We start from the raw sequence: 27,146 nt of genomic DNA on the forward strand, positions 1-27,146 counted from the left end.
AGATAGTAAGAGTATTGTTAAACTGTGAGGAAGTAAAATGTCAATGTTCAGAATTTTGTTTATTTTTACCAGGCTTTTTCACAAGATCTCTTAGTTTTTAACATTAATTTTCAGAGCTAGCTACTGAATATTTCTTCTAAGAGGAGACCTTTTAGGCAACTTTCTTAAATTTTACAACTTGTTATAATGTTTACAGTTTTATAAATGTATAACTTAGTTTAAATATAGTGTATCTTTAAACAGGCTTCATGTATAATCTGTAAAGATGGAAGAGACTCAGAAGGAAGTGTCAAGCAGCCACTGTTTCTGTTAATGTAGAATGACCTCAGCCCTCCAAGTTCTTGTCCAAGCTTCGGATTTTTGGGACTAAGCTTTGAAATAGGATCAAAATCAAATACACTATTTTACCATCAGAAATGAACACTACTGCTTTGCAAAACACATCATATCTTAATTTTGTAAGCTATTGCAATAAAATATTGGATAATAAAAGCTAATAGAGAAGAAGAAAAAGTCGCACTTTGATTATCACATTTTCAAAGAACTTTATTAACTTACCCCTTTGCAAGTGAAGGGAAATACAACCCATTTTATAGGTAAGGAAAGTAAGATGTGTTGAATAACTTTTCACAGCCATACAACTGTTTTTTGAAAGCTTGGAGTAAAATGCATACCTAATTCCTAGTTCTGGCCTCAATTTGTTGGACTAAACTGGCTTTTTTATTTTCAGTGTGACAAGGTGGCTGGTATGACTTTTATTTTCTCGCTGACCTTTACTCCTCTCACAGCAATACTCTATTCATAGAACTATTCATAAGTTGGGGAAGGGCAAAAGCAAACTGGTTAAACCTTACTAATCTTATTTAAGTGAACTGAATTTGCTTTTGTCAGCCAAATTTTTATTATGATGCCCAAGCTATAAAATCTTACTGACATAAGAATAAATAATTTTGCGTGAAATGTGAATGTATATATAAGCAAAAATACTGAACTCTTGTGTGCAGCACTTCTTAGCGCAGATGCCGACTTCTGTTATGTAACTAATAAATAGAAAATGGGTTACAGTGGCTTCTTGTCTGCTTTGGTTTCAGAAAGCATTTTGCAAGGAAGATGCCACTTCATTTAGAACCTTTTCAAGTTAGTGCTTTCCAATTTTTCCAAATTATTACCAAAAAATAGCTACAGAGCATTTGCGAACCCCCACAAATCAGCCTTCAGTGTCACAGAGCTCTGATTTCCTTAAAGCAAAGTGTTCAGCTCAGCCTGATTGTGACTGACAGGGCACTCAGCGTTTCTGTTGCTTTCTGCAGGACCTGGAGAACGTATTGCCCAGCCTCTCAGCCTGGCAGGGGACGGCAGGAGCCTCTGCTGATGCCCATGCCCAGAACATGCCTTTCAGATGCCAGGAAACAGTTGGGAGATTTCCGCCCAGGTAAGCCGTGGGATAAGACAGTGCATTTCACTTCTCATTAACTGTAGGAAAGGCTAATTCATTTGCTGTCTTTTGTATAAAATATTCAGACTCTTGGCTCTCACTGGCAGTTATATTCTTTTTTTATAGGCCTAGAACTGTTTGGAGAAAGCAAAAAGGATGACGATAAGGCAAGTTTCATCCTTCTTTAACCTCCTTACATTTCAAGCAGGAGGAAAACACTTCCTCTGTGCCAAGTTTCAAAAATATCCTGGCACTCTTTTTCTTTTTCCCCCAGTGCTGACTTGCTTCACTCTTTCTCAGAGTATACTCCCACTGAGAAATGGGAATGGCAAGCTGCACACCTGATTTTAGCATCAGCATGCATTTCTGTATTAGTTCCTGGACGCTGTGAAACTGGGCTCTTTCCAATGCTGCAAAGGATACAGGAAGCTCAGGTCAGGCGTCAGCCAAGTTTTGATTGTAGGTGACTCTGCAGATCATGAAGTAACTCACCTCTGGTAACAACTGGGAGTCACGATTTTCTTCTCTATCTTTCCTGGCTGTCCAACAGGCTAGAAATGGGGCTTTGATTCCCCCACAACCCTTCCCATGGCCCTGCCTGCTTGTGAGGGCCTGTCCTAAGGATAAGATTTGGCCCTTACAGACAGGACTGGACTGTGTAAATGATTATATTCTTCCGAGTCATGTCTTTTGGGGGCATTCCTTTATGTATTTCCCATGCTCAGGTAATGGTTCAGCTCTGCTTTGCTGTGTGCATGGTGTTCCAGGCAGGTGAGCCCGGGACTCTGATGTCTTTTCTTTCTTCTCTGTCTGAAGATGCATGACAGCTTTGGTGCTTATAGTGCCTCCACTGCAATGTGGTAGAGGCTCTGGGCACTCTGAAGTGATAACTGATGTCCTTCACACATACAGTCAAGTTCCCAGCCCTGCGTTGCTCAGCCTTCCCTCTGCACCTGTCTGTAGTAAAGCCTTATCGAAGGGCAATCCCTTGTGCTGCATGACGTGCAGTGGCAAGGCAGACAGCAAAAAATAATGGCTCTGCCGGGTGGGCCTGGACATCCTGGGGATGCTCGGTGGTCAGGGCACAGCTAATAGAAATACGGGGCTCTTTGCCTCCAAGGCCTGTTTCCAGTCAGGACTAGGTTAGCAGTATGAGAAATGAACCACTTGCTGAGCCACAGGTTTTAGTAGGCAACATTGCAAACGATGTTAATTCATGCTCTCAAAGGCAGATATAGCAGAATGGCCAAGCATTTAATTAGCTTGCAAAAAGAACTACTTTCACCCTCCAGTGTTTGTATCTGCAGTTGAAACATTGTGAAGTCCTGCATCACAGAGAGTGTTTCTAATTAGCCCCAGCCTAGGAATTCTACCTCAAGGAAAAATCACATGGATTTCTTTTAGGAAGGAGAATAGAGAGCTTGGTCTCAGAGACTTAGACACAGCTAGCATCTCTGTCTCTGTTTGGACAGATAATACCATTGGTTCACTTTGATTTCTGAAAGAAACATAATGAAAGAAACATGAACTTTGAAGATAAGAACCAGAGTAGAGTGTGCATGAATAAAACAGCAACCACAATGAGATTCCCCTGTCCACTTCAACATTTAGCCTTTTTAGTTCAGCAGGCTTTAAACCATGGTTCACTATGCTATTTATTCCTGTTTAACACCAGAGTACCTCCTTAGGAGGTCTGTTTTCTGCAAGTGTTAAAGCACTTAAATATTGGCACCTAGATTTATCATGCTAATAGCTGCAAAAGCATAGTGATCACCTCCCAACTCTTGCCATGTCTTAGTTTGAGTATATTACAACAAAACTGAGGCCTTTTTACTCCCAAATGGAAAACCTCAAGCAGGGAGTAAACACACATTAACTTGTGGTCCTGGCCTCACACGCACTGGTGCCAATCCCGGACTGGTGTGTCAGGATCCCAGAACTGATGCATGCAGCAGACTGCCAACTGCAGCTGCCCGGGAACAACGTCTTGCCTTGTTTTCTGCCTTCCTCACTCTGGGACATGGCAAAGGTTAAGTATTCAGGCTTGGCACAGGCAACTGTCACAGCTACATTTTGGCAGAACTCATCTGCTAGCTCCACAAATCCTGAGTTTTGCTTTCTTCTACTCCGTCTTTGCTAGGTTACTGGTAAAATTAAGAAATGCTTTGGCAAATTGCAACTTTGTAGCATCCCAAACTCACAGACCAAAGGCCTTCTCGTGTTTTGGGGAAGAGATGACCACTGCTGCTGCAGGACTGTGACTGCACAAGCTCCTCTGTGTACCAGATGTGCATGGGGAGGGCAGGAGAGGAAGGGCTCGTTTCTATCCCGTACTCAGTTAGGAACAAGGTTGGTGGTTTCTTGTGAGATCAGTTGTTCCTTCTGGTATAACTTGGTTTCTTCAGACTGCTACAGCTCTGTCATTAGTCTTACTGAAGTTTAAAAGTCTAAACACCTCTGAACTGTACAGAGTTTATCTTGAAATCTGTTCTAGTCAGTGTGGTGCCATGAAAAACAGGCCAAAGTTAATTTGTCTAAATATGGATTAAAAACTACTCAGATATGAAAAGCTTTTGGACGCGGTCCCTGTTTAGCAGAGCAATCTAAATTCCGGATGACATAACAAGGGAGGTTCGTACACGGATGTGTGGCAGGGAGAAGCAGAACAGGCAGTGTAAGAGAAGCATCCCGCAGAGCTAGTACTCGCAAGTACATGTGCGGATTGTTCTGTGGGGTTGGCTGGCTGGCTGGTTGGTTGGTTTTTTAATCAAGTCCTTTCATTTGCCAGTAACTCATGACTTACTAGTGGAACAGTGAAGGAAAAGTTTAGTGGGATCTGAGGGAAATGGGAGAGTAGACGTGGAGAAGAAGTTTAAGGGTAACTATATGCTGCATTTGGAGCAGTCAGATGAAAGGGAGAATCTGTCTTGTTCTTGGCTGAGCTATATCTGCCCTGTGAATGAAGGACTTTAATTTTAAGAGGGGTTTATCATGCATGATTTAGGAACATCAGCATCAATTTAGAATATCAAATGCCATCTACATGGAAGGAAGCCTTTACATTTTATTAAGAGAACATGGATTTCTAATACTATATTTAGTGATTGCATTGAGTACTGCTGTAGTCATTGTGTGTAGTTGGATATGAATAAGAGTGCAAAATAATCCTCACCTTTGGGAGATGAAAATTATAAACAGGCCTGAGGTACAAATACTGGAATAGAGGGAATTGCCTTTTATAACAGAGAGGCTAGGAAAATCAGTATGTCATAAAATACATGATTAGAAAAACCTGTTCTTATTGATGCACTTTTGAAAGGCAATAAGCAAAACTGACCTAGATTGCAGAGCTGTGTACTCAGTTTGCTGCGTAAAGGGTGGGTTTTTCTTCCGATGCCCGTTATAGAGAGGGGTGGATGAAACATGGAGCTCCCAGGCTGTGGGAATGTCGTGTTTCAGAAAGGTTTGCTTTCCCATCAGTGTGGGAACCATAGTTTTCTTTAAGGTTTTCTGCTAAAGAAAAATTCCTGGAAGTTCCCCCTCCTCCCCATTCTCCAAAGAAAATGGAAGTGGAGGGGCTTCCTTCAGTAGGACCCAGCTAGCCCCTGGGCTGATCCCTAATTTCTGCTGCTGCTGCCCGACCTGTGCCTGTTTCCCAGGAAAGCTGGAAATGCTGAGAGCCCTGGGCTGCCCTGGGCCTGGAGTTCAGCCGGGGTCTCCCAGGTTTTCTGTGCCCACTGGTGGGAGACCGAGCTCTAGCGAGGCGGTTGGTGTCGAAGTTTGCAAAGCCAGTAGCTTTCGAGAGCGCCGAGCGAGTGGGGACTCTCGCAGTTTCCACGCTTTGTGCTGAGCAGCTACAACTGGGTGACGTGTGGGAGGGAGCAGGGACGCGGCAGAAGTGCTGATGTCCCTGCGCCATATGGCGGAGCCGCGCGGAGAGGCAGCGCCGGGGGGCCTGCAGTCCTGCGCGGGCTGCCGGGCGAGCGGGGAGGAGACCTGGCCCGATGCCCCCCGAACCTGCCTCAGGCCTGGCAGAGCTCTGGGAGAGCGGTGCGGGGCCGCGCAGAGCTCTGCGTCAGCGGATCAGGATTTGCTGATGAAACACTGCTTTGCTGGGAAACCATTGGCCAGCTTCAAGTACAGTTTCTTCAAGAATCTTGATATTAAAATATTGGTGTTTACGGTTCCACAGATACTTACTATATTAAAGAATGGAAATCCCTGAGCAAGCTCTGGGTTGCCCTACACTTAAAAAAAAAAAAAAAAAAAAAAAAAGGGGGGGGGGGTGTCTAGGGGGCAGAAAAAGCATCTTGCTCTGGCCTGAGTAAGGGCTGGGCCCTGCGAGTCCAAAAGAGGCACTGACGATATGGGAAAGGAGTGTGGTGGTACACAGCCAGCCTTCGTGTAAACTGCTGTGGTTTATGGGACAGGCACCACTACACTGGCTCGCTGGTTGTCTACTTATTCCAGCTTTTAGGGACTGCCAAGGAGTAGCCTGGGAGGTGTCCAAACAGCCTTGGGCCTTTCAAGGTGTCACTTCTTTTATGGGAAGTGTGCACTTTGTGTTAATCCAAAAGGCTATTGCACTTCTTTTCTGATTTTCAAGCATTCACCGGCATGGTTCTGAACCGTTCACTTGTAGCCCTGCAATAAGGTGGTGGCTATGTATGAATTTCATAGTGTTTTTTGCCATTTGTACAGGTGTCAGAAAGGATGTTTTTGTTTCCCTGACACTGACGTATATCAGATATAGGGTCGGTCTTCCTGTAAAATCACGTGATGTAACCTATAGAGAGGGGGAAGGAGTGCTCTGCTGTGGTGTTGAGACTGCCCTTTCGGCGCTGTTAGGCCAGTATGCCATCCTCACAGGCGCAAGGATAAAACCAAAGATAAAGCCGGTGGCTAGACTGGAGTTGGAGAAGATGTTTTTCCGTGGGTCAGACTGAAAGTGAATCTGGAAAAGGGGTTTTATCCCACATCATAGTGTGTGGTTTGCTTGCAGGAGTTATCCTGGCATCTCTAATGCATTAGTTGGCCCTAGACATTGAGCACGCATGGCATTGTGGTGCCTAAACGAGTAAGTCTTCTGAGGACTGGGTTAGTGTAATGCAGAGTTTGACTGGCTTAATGTACAAGAAACCAGTTCTAATCCAAGAGTCAGGATTGAGAGAAATGTGAAAGCTTGAGATCTGCAAAATATAGAATCTAATGCTCCCTTCTGATTTTAGCATGGAAGAGAATTTGCTGAGATTATCTTTAAACATTTTTTCTTATTTTTTTAAATTATGTGGTTTTATTTGAATTTTATATGAGTTTAGAAGTGGTGTTATGCATAGTTCAATAACTCACGTGTTCTGGTCTGGTTTTTAAACAGCTCACTGCTCATGCAAAGTTATCCTCCCCTTGAAGTTTTGTTGGAGCTCTGTTATGATAATTAGCATTTAGACTTTTTTTTATGTCCACAAGCTTCAAATATACGTTATTGAACTGAATCTTCGTTATCTGTGCCGTAGCAGAACAGCAGAGGTCTGCCAAAGCCAGAGCAGCCACGTTCCAGGGAGGGGGAGAGATCAGGCCTTTTGTACTTTACAGAGAAAGATATAATACAGATTTGAAGAGCAGCAATAGAGAGCATTCCGTTTTCATTATTTTATATGACGTAAATTATACAAAAGAAGGGTTGCCTGCAATTATTCAAAATTTCAGCTGAGGCTCAAAATAATTTTAATGTACTCAGCACAGATGGAAAATTAGGGCTTGTTCCTGATGCTTTTGAAGTTAATGGATATTCTGTGATTGACTTTTAATGAGAGTAGGATCCAACCCGTAGCTATTAAATTGTAAGTCCTTTGTTGCCTAGTTACAATCAGATAACCTGAATTTGTCTAGCAGAGCAGTAAATCTAGGCTAAAAAAGAGCACACCTCAAAACTCTATGAAGTAGATTCAGCTCAGCATACATATATGACTATTGTTAATGCAAATGGTCTTCACAAAAAAACCCCAAAACTGTTACTCACTGCAATTACTTAAGAAATCACCTAGTATCGCTGAAATACAAATAAAGCAGAACTGAAATCATTGTACCCCAGTATTTTTTAGTAAAATAGAAATGATAAAATGCAAGACTTGTGCATTCCTAAAATAGCAGACAATAATACCAGCCTGAATGCAAGAGAGATCGTACTTTAGGGGTGCTGTAAGCTTTTTACTGTCCAGAGTTCAAGAAAAGTGCAAGACTCATGAGTGCTATAGCTGTGAACTATGCAGAACATCTAACACAGCACCTGCGAAAACCCTGTAACAATCCACATCATCACTTACCAAGCTGCTAGTCTTCTCTTTTTTTTGTTTTCTTTTGTTAAGGTAGGTTCACATTTTCTGTGTATTAAGCACCATGAAAGGAGTGATGTCATCAAAATGAGTACAAGATGAGTACAAATCTGACAAATGTTCTATTTTTCCTTTCCATTATGTCTAGTTCTAGTTCAACATAATAAATCACTCTAAATATTTTTCCTTCATTAATGAATTAATTCTTCAACTGTTTGTAGCTTTGCAGGGCCACCCTTACATGTTATTAAAGCAAAGGTAAATATTTTACTCTTTTAATCATTACTATTAAGTTAGTCCTTTTGCTCTGACCATACTTCATCTGCTTTCTTTAACTTTCTCCTGCTGGCTCATAGGCAGCTGCCTGTCCTCCCTGCTGCCCAGTAGCCTGGAGCATGGTTGTTAGGTGTAAACCTCTTTGAGTTTTGCTATTCATTTTTCTTCTATTCTCTTCACAATATAGAGACATTTCCTATTCATTTTCAGGAGAGGTGGCAGAAGGAATATATATGTGGAAAGCTATATAGATGTAGATAGCTGCTTCTACAGTATTCAGGCAAGGCGTCTCACTGCTTAAGTACCTCCAGAAATCACCCCTGATCATGCACCTTTGTGTTTTGAGTGACACGCTGGCTGGCTGGCTGGGGAGAGTTCCCACTCTTGTGCTTGGTGTATTGCCACCAAAATGACTCATTTGTGTTCCCGTGTGAACGGCATGCCTTGGGTCCTGCAGTAGCTATCTAATGTATCTGTTTTGGTAAGGAAAGTTCTTATGGCATATCCATCATTTCAGTCTTTGAATGCCTCATAATTCTATTAAGAAGAACATCAAAGCTCCCTGGATCTGTCTGTACTGTTTTTGCAGTCTCTAGGGGCCTTTAAAACTGCTTAATTTTGCTGGGATTAGTCCGAGCAGAATAGATTGAAAAATAGGAATTCTTTTGTACAAAAGAATCTGGGTTTTGTGTTGATTTTGATTACATCCATGAGTGAGTCTCGCCCTGGCCAGTCCTGAGCAAATATTGCCTCCCTTGCAGCAAAGAGAAATCACATTCTCTGAGACATCAGCAGTTTTCTTGCTTCAACTGAAGGCTGTTGTTGTGATGCGCTTGTGATACACCCATGTACGGCTTTGGATTTAAGCGTGGAAAGCTTGTGTTTGCCTTGGGGAAGCTAGGGAAAGGACAGAGCTGTGGTATGAGGCTTTGCAGGTTGCTGACCTAATCCATGTGAGGTTATTTTTAGGCTTCAATTTCATTCCTTGGTGGAGTGCACTTGTAGTAACTCGTCCTGGAGCTTGTGGAGCCCTAGGCCATGATGGCATCTGCCCAGATGGGGAACAGTCATCTCCTTAGCCATAGTCAGCAGAAAGTGGTATTCCCCTTGCCACTCCAGGACCATCCTCTTATTTCCATGCAGAGAACCGGTGAGGCACGGAGGGAAAACCAGAGCTGTGGACTTCTCTGATGGCTTCAAAGTGACATTTAGTAGAAAACGTGGAAATATCTCTTACTCCCTCAAAGGATTTCCAGTTCCTCATAAGAGTCCCTGGGGCCTTTGTGAGTTCCAGCTCTTCATAGCTGCTGTTCACCCAGCTGGTGATACTTAGACGTGCTGCTCTTTGCCCTTGCTGTGAAGTTGAGGGGTTGGTAGAAAAGGGCATGTTGTGGTAGCATGGATGACCCCATCAGAAACTACGTATGTAACTTCCCAAAAATGTGGGATGGGATAAAGGAGAAAAATGCAGTCCTGGAGACTCTACAGGTAAATGACCTCTAAAAGTAAATTTGCAGAACTGAAGCTAAGCAGAAAGTTGAAGATTGTGAGCCTAAAGCACTGTTAAGTTTAAATATGGAAAGATTTATTCTTTATGGCTCTGATACAGGAAAACTCTTGTTCCTGACTTAAAGCATGTGGGATAAATCGTGCTTAGATTTAAACATATGTTTGAGCTTTTTCTTGGCTTTAACTCTATTAGCTCATGATAGCGAGAGCCCCTCGTGCTCCTGTAAAACTCTTTTTGTATCTACACGTGCCACAGAGTGATCCTGGATTTTAATGTCATAGTTTCCAGGATTTCACTCACAGTTTAGATATATTATGAAGAATTCTAGTAAAATCACTGTTGCTTTGCCTGAAAAATAAAATACAGAAGTAACTTCCATAGGAAAGTTATTTTTTCAATAAAATACTTTATCACATAACTTGAAATTTATGTGCAGAGATAGTGAAAAGTTTGAAATATTTGCAGAACAAATGAATGATCTATTGAGTGAAAAATCTTGTTTTATTTTGTAGAATAGATCAGAGCACATGCATTTCACCAAAAGAAGCAACTGAGCAACTACACAACAAAAACGAGGTAAGCTTGACCAAAACTTGAAATATTGTGTTACAAATTTTGAATTAGGTGGTTTTGTTTAATTCTTAGCCCTTGGAATAATATAATCATATGTGAATCTTAGGTTAACTTTTTAATGAATAATTGTAGCCATGTTTTTGGAGAAAAGCTTAAAAATGTGATATGATGCTACAGTGGTTTAAAAGCCAGAAGCAAGAGATTTTAAACATATTTTAAGCCAACTTTATGCTGCTTTTTATTTGTGCTCAGAAAAGAATTCGACATTCAATATTGACTGAATGAAATGTCATCTTGCAAAAACATTTGAATTGTTCCTCATGTTACAGCTCAAATGTATTCAGCTATCAAATATGTTATGTTTAAAAATAAGCAGATCTCAAGGTTGTTACATCCTGCGTAAATAATCTGAGAACAGTACAAGGTGGTCTAAAAGGTAGCCTTGTTGTAAGGCAGGAGGAGCGGAGGGCTGGAGTAAAAGGAGGAAGCAAGGAAAGGCAAATCCCACCTGTGGCAGCGGAAGCGAGCTGATTTCACAGGGATGGTGGCGGCAGCGTGGTGGGAGCGCACAGCGCAGAGAGGCGGGGGGAGACCGTGTCGAACAGCGCGTGAGCCTGGGCTGCACACGGGCAGTGCAGGCAATGCGCTGGAGGCCAAAACAAGCTGTGCAGTTATTCGGAGTGGGAAACCTTATAAAGCGTCTTCTGCAAATACGAGTATCTGCGTACTGGTGTAAAGGCCTTTAACAGTCTGCAAAAGCAGTGAACATGCTGGAGCTTGACCAAGGAGCAGACAATGTTTTTGAGTGTAGACTAAGACAACAGAACTACACAAGCAAAGAAAGGAGCGGTTGGGGGAAGGGAAGCCCATTCCTGTCAAACCATGGAAAAACAGCTTTGTTTCTATAGTGAGCCAGAGAACATCTATGTCTATTAATAGATGTCTGACTTTCAGTAAGAAAAAGCCACAATGTGTCCTTTTAAAGGAATCTAGATTTAATCTTCTCCTTACAATGAATTATTTCCTGTACATTTGTGTCATTGTTGCTCAGCTCACTATTAAAAACCACGGTATTAAATAGTAAAACACTTCCCGTGACCGGTATAGTGGGATGTACTCAGTCCTGGTCTAGCCAATTAAGGCCCTGGGAGAAATCATTAAATTACTATTTCCTCTGAGAAGCCCCATTGCAGGTACCACCAAAGCTTCCACAATTACAAGATTTAAAATTCTTGCAAATCATTCCTTAAAGGTTAAGATAAAATATTACAGTAAATAAAAACAATATATTAAAATAGATAATTAAATCAGAAATTAAATTGCTAATTGTTCATGGGGAATGAACAAGGGCGACCTTCTGGTCCTAAATTTTTTTTGTAAAATCTTAGATTATATTGTATTTCAGGACCCAAATAGACATGTGTCACAGGACAGTAAATTCCCTTCTTGGGTTAGATAAAGTGTTGTCTCCTCCCTGCTCAGCAGTGGCATTATACAAACCTGGTGCATATCTTGTTCTATCTTATTGCTGCTTGTTTGTTCCCCATAAATAAAGCTCTGAATTGAAAATGTCACATGCCTCAAGACACAAATATTGCCAAAACAGATGCCACAGAGATTTATTTACCTTCACATAAAATATGTCTATCTTATTTTTTACCTGAATTCTGAGATTAAAAAGCAAGGTTTTACATGTTGCTTTTATATGTTACTGTTCTAATACTGCTTTTAATTTCCTTATGGTGAAGAAACTGAACAGGTTGATATTGCTCAGTTTCTTTTCTCTATGAATTACTTCAAAGGCCATTAAATACTAAAAAAGCTTGGATTTTTCTGCTTCTCTGCCCCGGGTGATTTGGTAAATGCAGGAGGTCCATCCATAGAGCGGGTATGATGGGTCGGCTGCCCTCCTGGCCTGGGGCTGTGCTGGGGGGCAGGAGCGGGCCCGAGGGCAGGGCGCAGCCCCCGGGAATTGGGTGTCGCCGTGTGCGTGGCGCAGAAGGCGCCGAGCAGGGGCTTTGCTTCCCCTCCGCGCTCTCTGCCTGCACGCTGACAGCACGCCGGGCCCCCGCGAGGGGCAGACCTCTTCCCTTTCCCTCCTTCCTCAGTTCTTAGATTTACCAGATCTTCAGATGTCTGCGAGGCTCAAACTAATGGTACTGAGGTGCTCTTTCAGGGAAGGTTAGTTATTTGTAACGGCAGTGGCTCTTTTGGCCGTCGCTAGCTCTCCGCTGTCCCTGCGGGTTTGCTGCGCGCACCGAGTGCCCCGGGACTGCGAGGGGCTGGCGTGCCGCCGGCGCGGTGCCCCCTCCGCGCTGCGGCTCCCGGCCTTGCTGGCCCGTGCGGCTCGCGGCGCTGAGCCTGCAGGGCTGCGCGCAGCACCCCCCCAGCTGCCGAGGCAGGTAGCCCTGGCACCCACTGGGAAAAAGTTTCTAAGTTATTTTAGGGGACTTCCACTCATTGCCGCAGCGTTTTGGCAATAAATTAGCTGCATTTGTTCATTCGGTGTCAGTGCTTCCAGTGGGGTTTAGCAGGGTGAGTGCAGATATGTGGTATTTATCTCCAGACAGTAAGAAGTTATCTCTGATCTCAGTAAGGCATTGGCCTAAGGCCCAAACTCTTGATTTTCAATAGTTACTTGTTGGAAAGAGAGATGGTCAGTGGGGTACGAGCTCATTGGTTTGTAACGGTGGTTTCTTCACTACAGGTTGAGCTTTCTCTGCAAATGGCAATCCATTGCACTGGGTTTTCTCCGGCAGGCAAGAGTATTATTCTTTAATGTCTATGTTTTCTTAAAGCTGTAGCCGAAATTAAAAATAGAAAATGCCACACTGTCTGTCCTTAAATTTTCCTCAGACTTCCTGGAAGTGTCTTTATTTTTCCATTATCTTTGATCTGGATTAATGCAGGTTTTTTTTTTTTTTTTTTTTCCTAATGGAAATGGTATAGCCCAAGTTCTTTGAATTGTCAGTAACTTTAAGAGGACACCAAAGATCTAACAAGCCCTTGTCCAAGACTGTCAAAATTGCTGCTGCTTAAAACTTGCAAAACACTGTTCTTAAGAGCTAATGATATGGTTATTTTTCCGAAGATACTTAAAGATCTGTCTTTATTCAGGTACTCTTATGCCAGATCCTATTTTAACTTCAAGTGAGTTAGAAAATACTGAATTATGTGTGTCCTTTCAAGAAGTTTACTGCTTTCCTATATAGGGTCTGATCTTGCTTTCATTTGCATTAGCGTGAATCAGAAATTATTGCATCAAAATCAGTAGTGTTAGACACTGGAGTAAAGCTAGAATGAGCATCAGATCTGAATTATTTGAGATGAGACCATTAGCTGATATAATATGCCATAGCTTAAACTTACTTGAGCGATATTGGTTTTCCATGTGAGAGCTTACAAAAACTTTTGACAGTCCCCATCATGACCTAACATTTTCCTCTCTCTTTATGTATTTTAGCTTTTTGTATTTGCTCTGATGGGTTCCCTAACTTCTCCTAAATGGCCAAGAGCAGAGATGGCCAGGCTGGGCTCCAGAGCCCAGGTCTGGGCCAGGAGAGAGTCTTATATATAGAGCACAGGCTGGTTCGTCCCCGTATGAGGTGTCTTGCTGAGCATGTGCAACACCGGGGAGAGCCCCCAGCCCCGGCGCGGGTGCACCCGCTCCCTTTGCGCCCGCCCGGCCATACTGGCACCGCGGGCGCCGCAAGCAAACGCCTCCGCACGGGGCACGGCAGGCAGCAGCGTTGCCTTTCACCGGGACGCTCCTGCTGCCCTTCAGCCTCTAACCCTGCGTGCTGGGCCTCTGCTTAACGCTGTGTCTGCTTGCACGCGTTCCCGTAGAAACCCCTGGGTAGATTTGTACTTGTGCACTGTTGCAGTATCATAGTACTCAGCTGTATTGTCAGAGTAAGATGAGGTTGATGGCATATTCCAGACTCATCATCTCCCTGGTAACATCAAAATGATCAAAGTTACACATTCTTGTTCTCCCTACGTCAAATCACTGTCAAAGGCACATTCACAAAATCATATAATGTATTTCTATTATTATTATTATTATTATATGAATTTTTTTAGTGTTTGGTAGTGACTGGAAATTTGCCATCCACCCACCTTCCACAGATGGGTGAAAAATATCAGTTAAAGCAACTGAATATAAACCAACTGGTGAATTACAGCATAAGCATTGCTGAAATACAATGTTTAACAATGTAGTCTGGGTGAATGCTTTTATATTGAGCTTACCACAAATATTAATGTGTCATAAAAAATAGTGATGCAAAGGGAATGTATTTTCTCGATATGGGAATTTTTTTGTCAAATGCTTGAAGTAACAGTCCATGAAGGTTAGGTGCCTTTCTTGGTTATTCGCCTATGTTGTCCTTGCCAATAGGAGGAGACTTAGGCACTCCCTTGCAGACTTGGGAAATGCACTTGCCACCAGCAAGTCTCGGGACAAGTTCCATGCTGGGATCAGAGTCCTCACTAGCCCGTAAATTTATATAGTCATCCTTCACCAAGTGACATTAGTGACTGTAAACACTGCCATTCAGTTGTGACAGGTCCACACAACGCTGGGTCTAGCTGAGATGTGAGACAGTAGTAAGTAAGGCCTGACACGTCTTGAAAACTCTTCCCGAAGGAATGCCATGGGTGCCCATTTAAGCCAGCACACACAGTCTGCAAAGGAAAAGTCACTGCCTCTTGAAAGCTGTGGAAAATGAGATAGTTTCCACCAGTCTACCTCTAATCTGAGTGAGCCCTGTAGAAGAACTGCTTCTTCTGGAAAAAAGACTAAACAAGAACATTTTGTTGGTTTTGGTGTAGGCTGACAAGAATTAAGTAGAGCATTAAACAAGACTTTGGGAGTGCCTTGTAAAAGATGTTGAAGCTGATAGTAAAAAGTCCACCAAATACATCAAAAGCCTGATTCCAGGTAGGATATCGCTGGGTCTGCTAGCTGGCTGGAGTGTAAAAGGGGCACTCGGGTCGTATGGCCGTAAACAGAGAGGCTCAATGAATTTATCGTATTGGTATTTACTGATAAAGGCCTTGCTGGAGAGATGTCCACGCCTGAGGCACTCTCTGTAGCAGATGGGTCAAAGAAGCTAGATCAGTTTGAAGTAAATATACATAAAATATTAGACCAAACAGACAAATTATATGTTAGTAAGTCACAGATTAAATGTTAGTCACCCAAAAGTCCTGGAGAAACTGGGATGTGAAACTGAGGAGCTGCTGGCCAAGATAGCAAAAATATCCTTATAAATTGCTTTTGGGCAAGAGGGCAGTAGGTTGCCAGTGTAACCTGCCTCTGTGGCTGAGACTGTAGGTCTGTATTTAAACAGACCTGTGTTTATCTTAGTATCCTGAGCAGTGCGGAGAGAAGTCAGGAAGGTGTATAACACAAATCACTGTGCCGGGCCACAAATACCAGGTTTAAAACAACCGCTTTTTAGGTATTTGTATCAGCCTACTTACACTAGCAGGGAGCTCTGCTAAAAAGGGTAGAGATGAAATGTTTTACTGGATACTTGATCATGATGGGAACAGTAAAAGTGTCTTCTGCCTCAGATCATAGAAATCAGCTCTGTATCATACCATATTTTTAAAGAATAATATTACATTAGGCATTCAATTTGGATCAATGCTTGATCTTGCAATCACTTCTTTCCTGGTGTTATGGTTATGGATGAGATATCAAGATACATCTCAACAACAGATGAGAGGAACTTAATTCTAAAATAAATGTATAATGCCCAAGCCATTTCTTTGCTTACGCATCCCTACTTCCAATAGGAAGGGCCAGGAGTCCAGGTAGCTCTGGGGCTAGGAGAAGGGTGTTCCTTGATTTTCTTTTTGACCTAGGCTTAGGCTAGAGCCTATGTGTTTAATTGTAGTCTAATCTACTTTGTGGAGATAAATATGGGTTTTGAAGCACTTCTGACAGCACACAGTACATACAGGGTCACAGGATCTAGTTATGGCATCTTTATGGCCTCTAGTTAATGCAACTTTGTGCCTTAGAAACTTCCCAATTTTGAGGTATCCCCTAGAAAGAGCTAATTTTCACTCCCTTTTCACTGCCTGAATTCTATAGTGGGAGTGAAAGGATCAAGGCTGAGAATCTTCCCTGCTGTTCTCAGCCAAAGATTTTTTTTTTTTTTTAACTAAAAAATACTAGCATCCTTGTGTTTTTAAAATGACAGTATTACAATAAAAATAAAGCACTGACATATTAAACTCTGCAGTGCATAGCTGTTATATTGTTACACAAGGAGAATTATTCAAATAAATAAATTTATTATTTCATTAAACAAATTGCTAAATTGGTCTCAGGTCTTCTATGGAGTGGGGAAAGGCGCTTTCTAGGCTATAAAGTTGAGGAAAAAATTTCTGGTGCAACTCAGATATTTCTTCAGAAAGCATTCCTTGCAGACGTGTACCTTTGAGTGACCTAATGTTTTACGTATATTCTCTGTGTGCCAGCTGTGTGATTATTAAGACAGCCTTCTGCGTTTTTGTTTTCTGTTGCAAGCTGTATTTCCTTGGAGAAAGGGGAACTGAATGTATGGGGTATCAGTAGTGACTCATTTCGCCTAGTCAGATGGTGATTAGGGTTTTCACAGCATTTGCATCACAGCAAGATGCTTGTGTCAGATTATGCAGCTGAATATTGCATGCAGCATTAAAGATTAAAATGAGAAATGGACCAAGCATGACAGGGTAGCTGGAAGTGATGTTATAGATAACTAGCCTTGTCCTCATTGATTTGTCTGCAGCAAGTGACAAAGATCTGTTAATTTTGCCTTTGCAGCGGATAGGAAGTGATCTCTGGTTGCCCTGTAGAAGCAGCAGCAGCCTACATAAAAGCAAGGGCTACATAAAGAAGTATCTCTAAAAAAGCCAATTAACACATATCTTTTGCAAGAGTCCTGTGGGAGATGGTGTTGTTCTCAGTAACTCTTTGTTTGCTGCAGCGTTCTGCACAATAGACTGGAGAGGGAGATTTGGGGTTTTTATGAATGGCAAATGGGGAGGGACATCATGTCATCAGATCGTGATGTCAGCACAATGAATGAAGTACTTGCTTAGAGTATCGCTTCAAGACCAAGAAAACGGACACCATTGCAGTTTGGCTTCCTAGAATAAATTGTCTTTTGCTGACGAAGTCATCTTTCCCACGTGTCATGAATAATCCATTTAAATTAGGACTTAAATAACCGGAAGAAATGAAGAAACTCCTGGAATAATGCACATTTGTTCTCTTGCACATCCTGGCAGTGCTGTCAGTGGAACACCCCCTTGCAGGCGCTGCTGATGGGCTCCGTGAGTTGAGGCGCTCTCGCTATATTTTGTTGCTCTCTCTCTAGCCCAATGTTCTGTTTTTGCCTGCAGAATTCTTTGTTGAAGCTACAAGCCCTTGAAACCGATCTGTGCTCTGCATTTCTGACAACCCAGGAAGAAACTCCGCAGCTGCCGGCATCCAAGGACCCAGCCCCTTCTTCAGTCCAGACCAGCGTGCAAGCTGATGGGGCCAGTTGTGGAGGTAAGCGATCATGTCATGATGTGTTCTCATTTGCAATTATAAAATAGCCGTGTGACTTGCAGTTTAATCTCAGATTTGCAGTCCTCTGGGAAACGGTGCAGAGCTAATGCAAGGCACCATCTCCTGATGCAAATGCTATGTAATGTAAAAGGGGTGATACCTGTTAATAAGAGTGGAAATGAATGGCAACAGCATTCTTTTCTGAGAGGGAATCTTGCTTTTCAGACAGGTTTTATGAGTCCTGATTCCTTTATTTTCGCTTTTAGTCTGTTGTTTGTTTAAGTAAAGTTATGCTCTTTATTTCCTATGTCTGTTACATCTGTATTGTGTGAAATCATCTGCCATATCATGTAATTCTATTTTTGTCATTTTTTTTTTGTCAGAGCAATATCACTTCATTTCTCCTATTATTGATTTTAATTTAATGCATCAGCAGAGAGATAGTGAAGGTGAGTTTTACAGCATGTTGATTTTAATCATTCATGAATCTGTATCATTACCCATCTGGGCAAACTGTGGTTGTTATCTCTCCCTCTTCCCCCAATATGGAAACCAGTTCTTGCAAATATATAGCCCTGAGGCTCAGCATTATTTTTTGTCAATTCATATCCTGTAGTCACAGGGTTGGCAGAATCGTGAGGCTCAGTGGAAGAGGAATCACGATTCGTGAAAAATAGGTCAAAGGCAATATGACTAATACATCTCACAGGCAGGTGACATGAATACACAGATGCTTAAATTTTAGACCATATATGGTCCACATTAAAGCAGATAGGTCAGTAATCCCAGTTTTGCAATGCACTTTGTATTTCTAAATAAATGCTGGGTTCAGAAGAACTTATCCCAGAAGCTGTTTGCCTAGAAATTTCATAAGCAGCAAGTTATTCACCTAAAAAGAATCACAAATTATATTATTCTATTTAAGACACTCTGAAGTTTGAGTTTTGCATTGCATAATTAATGGAAATGGTACACAGACTCTACAATAATAAAGCTGAAGGAAGGCAAAGAATGCTAAATGTCCTATTGTTTTGGCTTTTGAGTTTTTTAGTTTAAAAAAAGGAATGGCTGCTTTAGCTCAGCTAGGCAAATACCTTACTAGCTCTCAGGTGTGGGTGTGGGATTTGCACTGGTGCCTCGATGTGAATCTGAGGCAGAGACAGAACTCGTGGCTGGGCCGCGCAGGCATGGACATTTTGTAGCTCATCCAAAACCTGCACCGACTCTTCTCCTTATGGCAGGGTGTATTTTTGCTTTTCTTCCGGTAGTCTACCAAACTATTTTGTTCTGGTAGTTTCGTAATTCATTGTTAGGATGGTTCATAATAGGTTTCCTTTGATTATTTTTTCTCTTTTAATTTGATTCTGTTTGAACTCAAACTGTTAGCTATCCCCTTCTTCAGACGCCCTCGCTAGCTCCTGTTTGCTTCTCTCCATCAACACAGGCATATACTGGATGATGTAGCATTTCTCTCGCACAGTTCAGAGCGTGTTCTGTCTCTCAAAGCAGCTGTAACCTGTGCTGTAGTAAAAGCTTACCTATATAATAGATTTTAATATACTCTTTTGTCATGCTAATGCCTGCTTTGTGCCATTTTTAAATAACTTGCTATTTTGCATAAATAGAGCTAATCCTAAATCTGTCTCTCAAATTACTACTGAAATTTTCTGATACCTTCAGGTTAGATACAGTAGTCATGTGGGACTAGTGGCTATTCCAGCTCAAACTTAGATGAAGTCCATTAATTTGTACCAAGTTAAGAACAGAATTTTTAGAGGATGTGACATATATACTGCATCTCTAGTTGTTAGCCTTTGCTGAGTGAATCCGGATATTAACTCATGAAGAAAAAAGAAATATCACAAAAGAAATATTTACATTGTACATCTATCCCTTTTTAATATAAACATGACTATGCAGACTATTTAATTTCTGTTGTTTCAGATTCCAATCAATAAAAAATTAAAAATTTGTATATGTATAGCAAAGGAAGCTAGAACAGTTTAGTAAAATGACAGAGTGCATAAAGCTTCAAATTTTAGGGATAACCATTAATTCTTACCTCTGAGAGAAGTCAGCATTTCCAGTTTACATTTGGATATAAAAAAGCTTGAATGAGAGCTGGCAAAATGAGACCATAAAGAATTGCAAGGGAGATATTAAGGTAGGCTTGTTTAAGGGAAAAAAAGAAAAGCAATGAGCATAAATCATTTTTATAGCTTTCAAATATGAGTTTACATCAAATATGTGGCTCAAGCTGTCAGCAGCTGAACTTTATCTACAAAATATTTTAAATGTCTTTTAAATTAAAAATTCTAATACTAGCATTCACAGACGTGGCATGGGATGAGGGATGAACACGTTATACCTGCATATTGTTTTTCATATGCAACAGACTAGGTGTATTATTATTTTACTTAAACTAAAGAATATCACACGCAAGAATACAGATTTGTACCTATTTGGTCATATGATCAACGCCCACATTGTGAAGCATACTGCATATTATAAGATATTAGATCTTGGCTTTATGTCCTTTGATGAGCTCTTCTCAGTGCTAAGCTGGGCAGAGTAGATGAGATGGAGCAGATGCAGGCTGAGAGGCAATTTACTGGTTTGGTTAAAGGTGGGTTTAGTTCCTGGTTTTGGCAAAAGTTGAGGTTAAGGTTATATCAGACACACAAACACAGGTAGGTGTTTGGTCAGTACATGGGCTACTCATAGGCTAATGCTTAGTGTCTTGTTTAGGATGTCCACAGGGCTGGAATAGGGATGGTGGCCCTGAACTGTGATTAGAAATGGGGCTGGTTATAACTTGTCATCATCATGAGATGCTCACACTTTATAGCAATAGGGCCACATAAATGACTCAGACACATTGAATGATTTGCTGGCTGCTTCTGGAGAATAGCTGGTAATTAATGCATCTGTGATAGGGCTGGAACCCTTCCTGGGGGCCTCGTTTCTCCCAGATGCCTTTCTGTATCTCTCTTTGTGAGGATTTGAATCTCTCATACAATTTAGAAGTCTGGGAATTGGTCTAGTATCTCAGAGAAGAGAATTTAACCTGCAAAGTAGGAAGTATTTAGAGGAAAGATGCTAGGTTAGAATTAATAATCAACCACTTTGTCTCATTGTGCAAGCACTAACATAATTATAATTGATGGAGCTATCAAAGCGAATGAACTTATCAGAGATACAAAAGCCATGTGTTAGATTATGGATGACTTAGACTAACCTATCTGACAATATACACTTGGATTTTTGTTGTCTGCAAAGCAAGAACAATTGGGTAGTACATGATAAAACACTATTTTAGGCCATTGCAACTATTATTTTTGAAGTCAATAGTTGCTTTCTATGAAGCATGCCGTTCAGAGCCAGTTTGTCCCCACTGTTTCAATCCACCAATAGGAACTGCTGGCTTCAGTGTGTATTGTGCAGAGGTTAAATAAAATGCAGTAAAAAGTTCCATTAAAACCTTAAGGGAGATACCCACTCATCATGGAATACCATATCCTATATAGAAAGGTGAAAATGAAAAGTGACAAAAAAAGAACTTTTCTAGATCTGCCTGCTCTTCTGAGACTAAGCCAAGTACAGTTGTTTTTCTGGGCAGTTTTAGACTTCCCTCAAGTAAAAAAATTCTGTGAAACATATTAGAATGAATGGTATATAGCAAATATAATATTGTCAGGAAATGACACCTGCGCTGCCTGGAAATACAGAATAATTGATATGGATTCACAGTCTGCATGTACACATGATTTTAGAGGAAGAAAAATTAACATAGCTGATGTAAAATATAAGGTACTATGGAAACAGATGTAGAGGAATTGGAGACAGAGTGCATTCTTTGCTTTAACATATATTTTCTATTTTTTGAGGAAAGCTTTGTATGATAGTGTGGGATTTCTCCCTAAAAGCATAATCTACTTTAAAGCACAACCATCTGATAGTGAAAATAGGCTAGGTCATCCTCACCTGTTTCACCCACTGAGGGTGAGGAAGAAGATTTAATGGTTCTTCCTATTAGTGGAGCCAGGTACAGTGAAGGCAAGATGAACTCTTGGTATCCTCTGGAGGCAGGCTTAGCAGTGTGCCCATTATTTTCCATGTCACTCATGAATGGAATCAGTGTGATGAGATTCACCAATTCTTAAGTTTTTAGAACAGAAAAAAATCATCCTGAGTTCTAACTTGACCACCTCTTTAAACCAGATTTTACTTTTTGATTGACTAGAGGAGCTGTAGCTAGGTTTCCATTTATTTTCAGAGATGATACTAACATAACATCGTGGGCAGCAGTCACTGGACACTACCTTGAATAAATACCTTGAATGTCATTGTTTGTATATTTTCATATCTTGTGTTCTTTAAACCTTTATGTGTGTTGCTTCAAAATGTGAATACATTCTGCAGGATACTGCAGACAACATTGGAGGTTCTTAGCATCAGGACATACTATGTTTTTGTTCTACCTTTTTCTTGATCAAAGGATTAAATGCTAAGTCGGGGAATGAAACTTGTTTTGTACATTCATCTTCTGTTTTAGGAATGTGGCTTTCAAAAGCAAATAGATCTATGAAAACCTGACCATGCTTCTCTTCTGGGAAACTCTCCATCTTTAAATAGTACTTCATAGTTTACAAAAACACCCACCCACCCACTTTCTACCATGGAATTCAAGATACTTAATGTTAAGCCAATAACTGTCTTTTCTATTTTCTGATCCTCGCTATTATGTTCAACCTGCGTGTGATACATTGCTAAACAGCTTGCTGTGTTTGCTTTGAATACTTTGTATGTATAGATTTGTTTTTATCTATGTAGCGAAATATCTTGTGAATGACCTTCCATCCATATTGGTTTGTTTTTTTTATTTTAGAGCCTGTACCAGCCCACAGGGACTGGCAGAATGACATGGACAACAGCCCACAAGAGCATCACTCCATAGGGACCAGTCGACTACTGTATCATATTACTGATGGAGACAACCCCCTTTTGTCACCACGCTGCTCTATTTTTAGCCAAAGCCAGAGATTTAATCTAGACACAGAGTCTGCCCCTTCTCCACCAAGTACTCAACCTTTCATGATGTAAGAAAATATATTTTAATTCTTATATACTTTTAAATTATTTTTGTACAATCCAGGACCTTTGATTCTTTATGTTTTTCAGTTACTATTATGTCATAAATAAGAAACTTTCATATTATAACATATTTTGACATGGTTAATTTGCAGTACCAGCAATAGGACCTAGCATTTTTCAAAAATAACACAGTACAACATTGTTTGAAGTCTAATTATAGTTATTAATGACAATTTTAATGGCAGTTTTAGTGGTTAGTAGTTACTCTGATGAGTGAACATAAGATAGAGAGGGGTGTTGGAGGTCTACTATTAAAATGTGCAGCTGTAATAAAATTATTGCTCGAGTTATTCACTAGATATGAAAGAGCCACAGAACACATGAGCAGTCCCTACATGTGATCACCTAAAAACCAAGGTGTGAGTTTTAGTCAGAAACCACACTTTCTTAAAAGCATATATGCATATCTCAGTCCACTGCATATAATAACAATCAGACCTATTGATTTGTAACTGTAAAAAAAATAGAAACTAAATTGTCTTCGAAATGGTAATGTTTATTACCAATAATAAAAGATTCTCTGATGCATACTTTACAAATAATGTCATTAGTGTCTCAGCGATGGGAGATTAGTGAAGTAAGATACTACTGTTAAATGGAAGTACTAGATCAGTTTGTGACCCACTCAATTAAACTATTGAAAATTTTTCAGAAATCCCATAATTAATTTAAAAAGAGGGGGGAGAGGAAGGAAGGAAAACAAACAAATAAACAAACCAGCCAACCAACCCATAAGGGGTATAACCTAGTAATACCTTCCAAGGAAAGCAGTTATTTTATGCTTACTTTAAAAAACTCAGCTCTCTCAAATCTTTGAAAGAACATATCTGCAAATTCTGAAGTGCTGAGAAAGTGTAAGTGTTCCTGGAACAAGATACAGACCTTTAAAGCCAGTCCTTTAATACAGGTATTATGCTTTCGGCTTTTGCAGGCCAAGAAGTTCTTCTAGGTGTAACTGTGAAGAGTGCAAAGAACCACAGACAGTAGCACAACTTACGAAGCATCTTCAGAGTCTCAAGAGGAAAATTAGGAAGTATGAAGAAAAATTTGAACAAGAAAGAAAATATCTGGTAAGATAAGATATCATTGAAAAGATAAGAGGAAATACTACAAAAGGAAGGCAAGAATCTGAATGTCTTTAAACTTCTGCAAAGCAATAGGAAAAGGGTATTATGATAAAATGATATAGGAAAATCATCAATGAGAGAATATGCTTTATTGTCTTTTACTGTATTCAGTAGTTCTGAGGCTCTAATTTGCATCTTTTTTGGATCACCATCATCTCTTGCAAAATATCCATCTTCTGGATGTGTGAGAAGTGTAAACCAGTTAAACATAGCTGACAAGTTTGCGAACCAAAATGATTCAAAATATGAAAATCTACTTATTTACTTTGTAGACAAAGTCATTTGCTTGGAATGTTCGTTCTGCTGTGCAGGATCTTTTACTCAGACAGAGTCCTGTAAAGCTCCGAGCCTTAGTGCTCAACAGAAGCTGATGGTCAAAACAGAAATGAGGGTTTTGATGTGTTGCTGGGGTGAGGTCTTCATATTTGAGACCAATTGCATGCTCTGTGCAATAGGTGCAAGATATAGGTGCTCATAATCAAGCTAGTCTATGTAAGGTGAATTGTGTAGTATAAATGTATCAAAATGTCTATGATGCTAAGGATGTGTATAATAAGCAATAGGGAATTTGTGATATTTTATGAATACATTAAAATGAAAATGGAGCAAATTGCATATTACCTTGTAATCTCATAAATGACTGCAAACCTGAACACACTTCTGTGACTGGTACTGCCCTATGGTCATGATACACTCTTAGGAACAAAATTTCATATTTAAACAGTCATCACACTGTGACCAGAAAAGAAGTTATTTCAGAGGTTTAATTTTGCAAAACAGTTTTGTCATTTAAAATATCTGAGTTTTGAAGTTCCAGTGTAAATTGATTAAAATTTTTGAGGAAATTTGTAAATGTAAAGAAGGGACTGATACACGAAGTTTTTGTTGGTTTTTGGTTTTGAAGTCACACCGTTGCACAGGATTTTTTTCATTTCATTAATTAAGCAGTTGAGTTGAAATGTTTAAAGTATTATTTTCCAAGAGAATCCCTGTTTTAAAGCAGTAAGGGCTTATCCTGCAAGGGACAGAGTACTTCAGTTACCATGCTGCACCTCTCTTAGGAAGGTGACTAGCATTAGGTATGTGACCAGTCCTTTTGAAGTTGTTGAGATCGCTACCCGATTAGTCAGAAGAAGAAGAAGATGGGAAGGTGGGGAAGCAGATGGGACAGTGCTGGCCCGAGTGTGTTCCTGACTCGGCATGAACCCTGTGCGGGACTGCAGCCACTTGGCCCTTCCCGTGGCCGGGCGAGAGGGAGCTCTGTCTGAATTCTCATAAATGAGACAGAGGATCTGGCGTGGAAACAGCAAATGCTGTTTAGTAACGCCACTTAGCAGTTGTGTAGCTGCAGTTTAAATAGATGTCTACTGGACTCATCTATTTTTATAATTACCAAGGCAAGAAGTGTGTCTCATCATTCACTGTGACTGTGCTGCCTTTGTTCTGTAATGTTGCATATTTAAAATACATATGCTTCTTTACTGAGTGGACTGTCTCAAGGCTTCTTGCTCCACCTTGAAGAAATTCAAAGTCTGATCCTGTAAAGGCTTATGTGTGTAATAAACCCTCTACACTTAAAGTTGTCTCCCTACCTTTGAGTGAACTTAAGCCTATGAATTTGATCTATACAAGAAAAGTAATAGTATGATCAAATTCCTTTTTTTCCCCCTTTTTCTTTACATTCAGCCTTCGCACGGTGACAAGACTTCCAATCCCGAAGTCCTGAAATGGATGAATGATTTGGCTAAAGGTCGTAAGCAGCTCAAAGGTACATAATAGCATGTCATGTCATTTTATTGCTCAGTGGGAACTTTCATAATATAGGCGGTATTTGAAAGCAGTATGAATGCACTTGGAATATTTTAGAGTTTGTTTTTCATTCTTAGTCCTTTGCTTATTTTTAACTAGTGCATGGTGTTTAGTCTTTTAATGACAACAGAGATGTGAAATGATATGACTTGCCTTGATTCCCGACAGCAGGGACTGAAGTAAGGCAGGATTGTAATAAGGCTAAAAAGGAACAGGGAAAATACACATCTTCTTTCCCTCATAAATATTAACACTCATGCAAAATAACATTCAGTGTTATTTTAAATATTTTTTGAAGTGTCTGTATGCTGTTCCATGGTCAGTAGAATAAATGTAAGATACTGAACTACAAAGTTAAAAGCTTTCTTGTGATAGTGCAAATGTAATAGCAAAAGGTTTTTTAGCCCTGATGTTATAGAACTCTAAAGCCTTTTTTTAATTTATCATAAAAATGGATTTTCCTTCATATTAGATTTGGTCTTGAGGATCAAATGTTGCCCTTGCCTTTGCCTTGATTGCACATAGTTACATTAACATCTGTGGGTATATCACATGTTTGCCCCGGGGAGAATGTAGCCAGGACTGATTGATTTTTTTTTGAGGCTATTTATAAATTATCTAAATCCTTTTTTTCTATTGTAAGTAGATCCTCACTACTAATTAAATCATAGTATTATGCTTTATCTCTCTTTGGATATAGTTAAGAATGTAGAGATAGAGGGTGTGATTGTGGTGAATGAAGGAATTAGAAACTCGTCTTTCAGTGAATTTCTTCTGGAAAACCCTCCTTTAAATACTAGGCGGCATAATTACTAGATTTTTTTTTTCCCCTGTGAACCTTGTGTTGTAAATCCAGGAAGGGCAAATGAGAGGACATGGCCAAACTACATATTTAGCTTCCTGAAAATTGTAACTCCAACTCCAGCATAACTCCGGCAATCCAGTTGGTTTAGTTTTCCTAGATCAAATTCACCTTCATACCCAAAATGCCTCAGTCCTGTGAACACCCTTGATTTTGTTATCCTGAATAATGACACTGATTTTAAGCGAGAGAAGAGCCATGACATCCACTAGATAGGTACAACTGAAATAGAAAAACACTTTCAAGTGCTTGGAGCTCCTTCTTCAAGTCCCTAAGCCCTGTCCATCCTTTCTAGCTCTGTTAGTTTAAGAAAAGTTATTACTTTTGCCAAGAAACCTGGCCTGTATTCCTAGACCATCTCAGCTAAAAATTATATTACTGTTTCTGCACAGACTTCAGTAAATTTAACTTGTTTGGAGCCAGTAATCTACTGCCCTGCCCAAGGTCCTTCTCCAGTCAGCCATGAGCAAGGAACAAATCCTGGTTTTACAGGAGCTAATTCAGACCTTAATT

General features: G+C 40.4%; 1 protein-coding gene across 1 annotated transcript in view; it reads left to right on the forward strand.

The window, feature by feature from the left end:
- FAM13C (family with sequence similarity 13 member C) overlaps positions 1-27,146 on the forward strand; it is a 135,661-nt gene that overhangs the window by 94,095 nt on the left and 14,420 nt on the right. Inside the window, exons 10-16 of the mRNA XM_067299788.1 lie at positions 1,311-1,432; positions 10,066-10,129; positions 17,531-17,681; positions 18,065-18,130; positions 22,570-22,780; positions 23,767-23,905; positions 25,649-25,730. Coding sequence (XP_067155889.1) covers positions 1,311-1,432; positions 10,066-10,129; positions 17,531-17,681; positions 18,065-18,130; positions 22,570-22,780; positions 23,767-23,905; positions 25,649-25,730 — 835 coding nt within the window. The remainder of the gene's footprint in view (positions 1-1,310; positions 1,433-10,065; positions 10,130-17,530; positions 17,682-18,064; positions 18,131-22,569; positions 22,781-23,766; positions 23,906-25,648; positions 25,731-27,146) is intronic.

This window comes from Apteryx mantelli, chromosome 7, assembly GCF_036417845.1.
Source record: "Apteryx mantelli isolate bAptMan1 chromosome 7, bAptMan1.hap1, whole genome shotgun sequence".
Lineage (NCBI taxonomy): Eukaryota > Metazoa > Chordata > Aves > Apterygiformes > Apterygidae > Apteryx > Apteryx mantelli.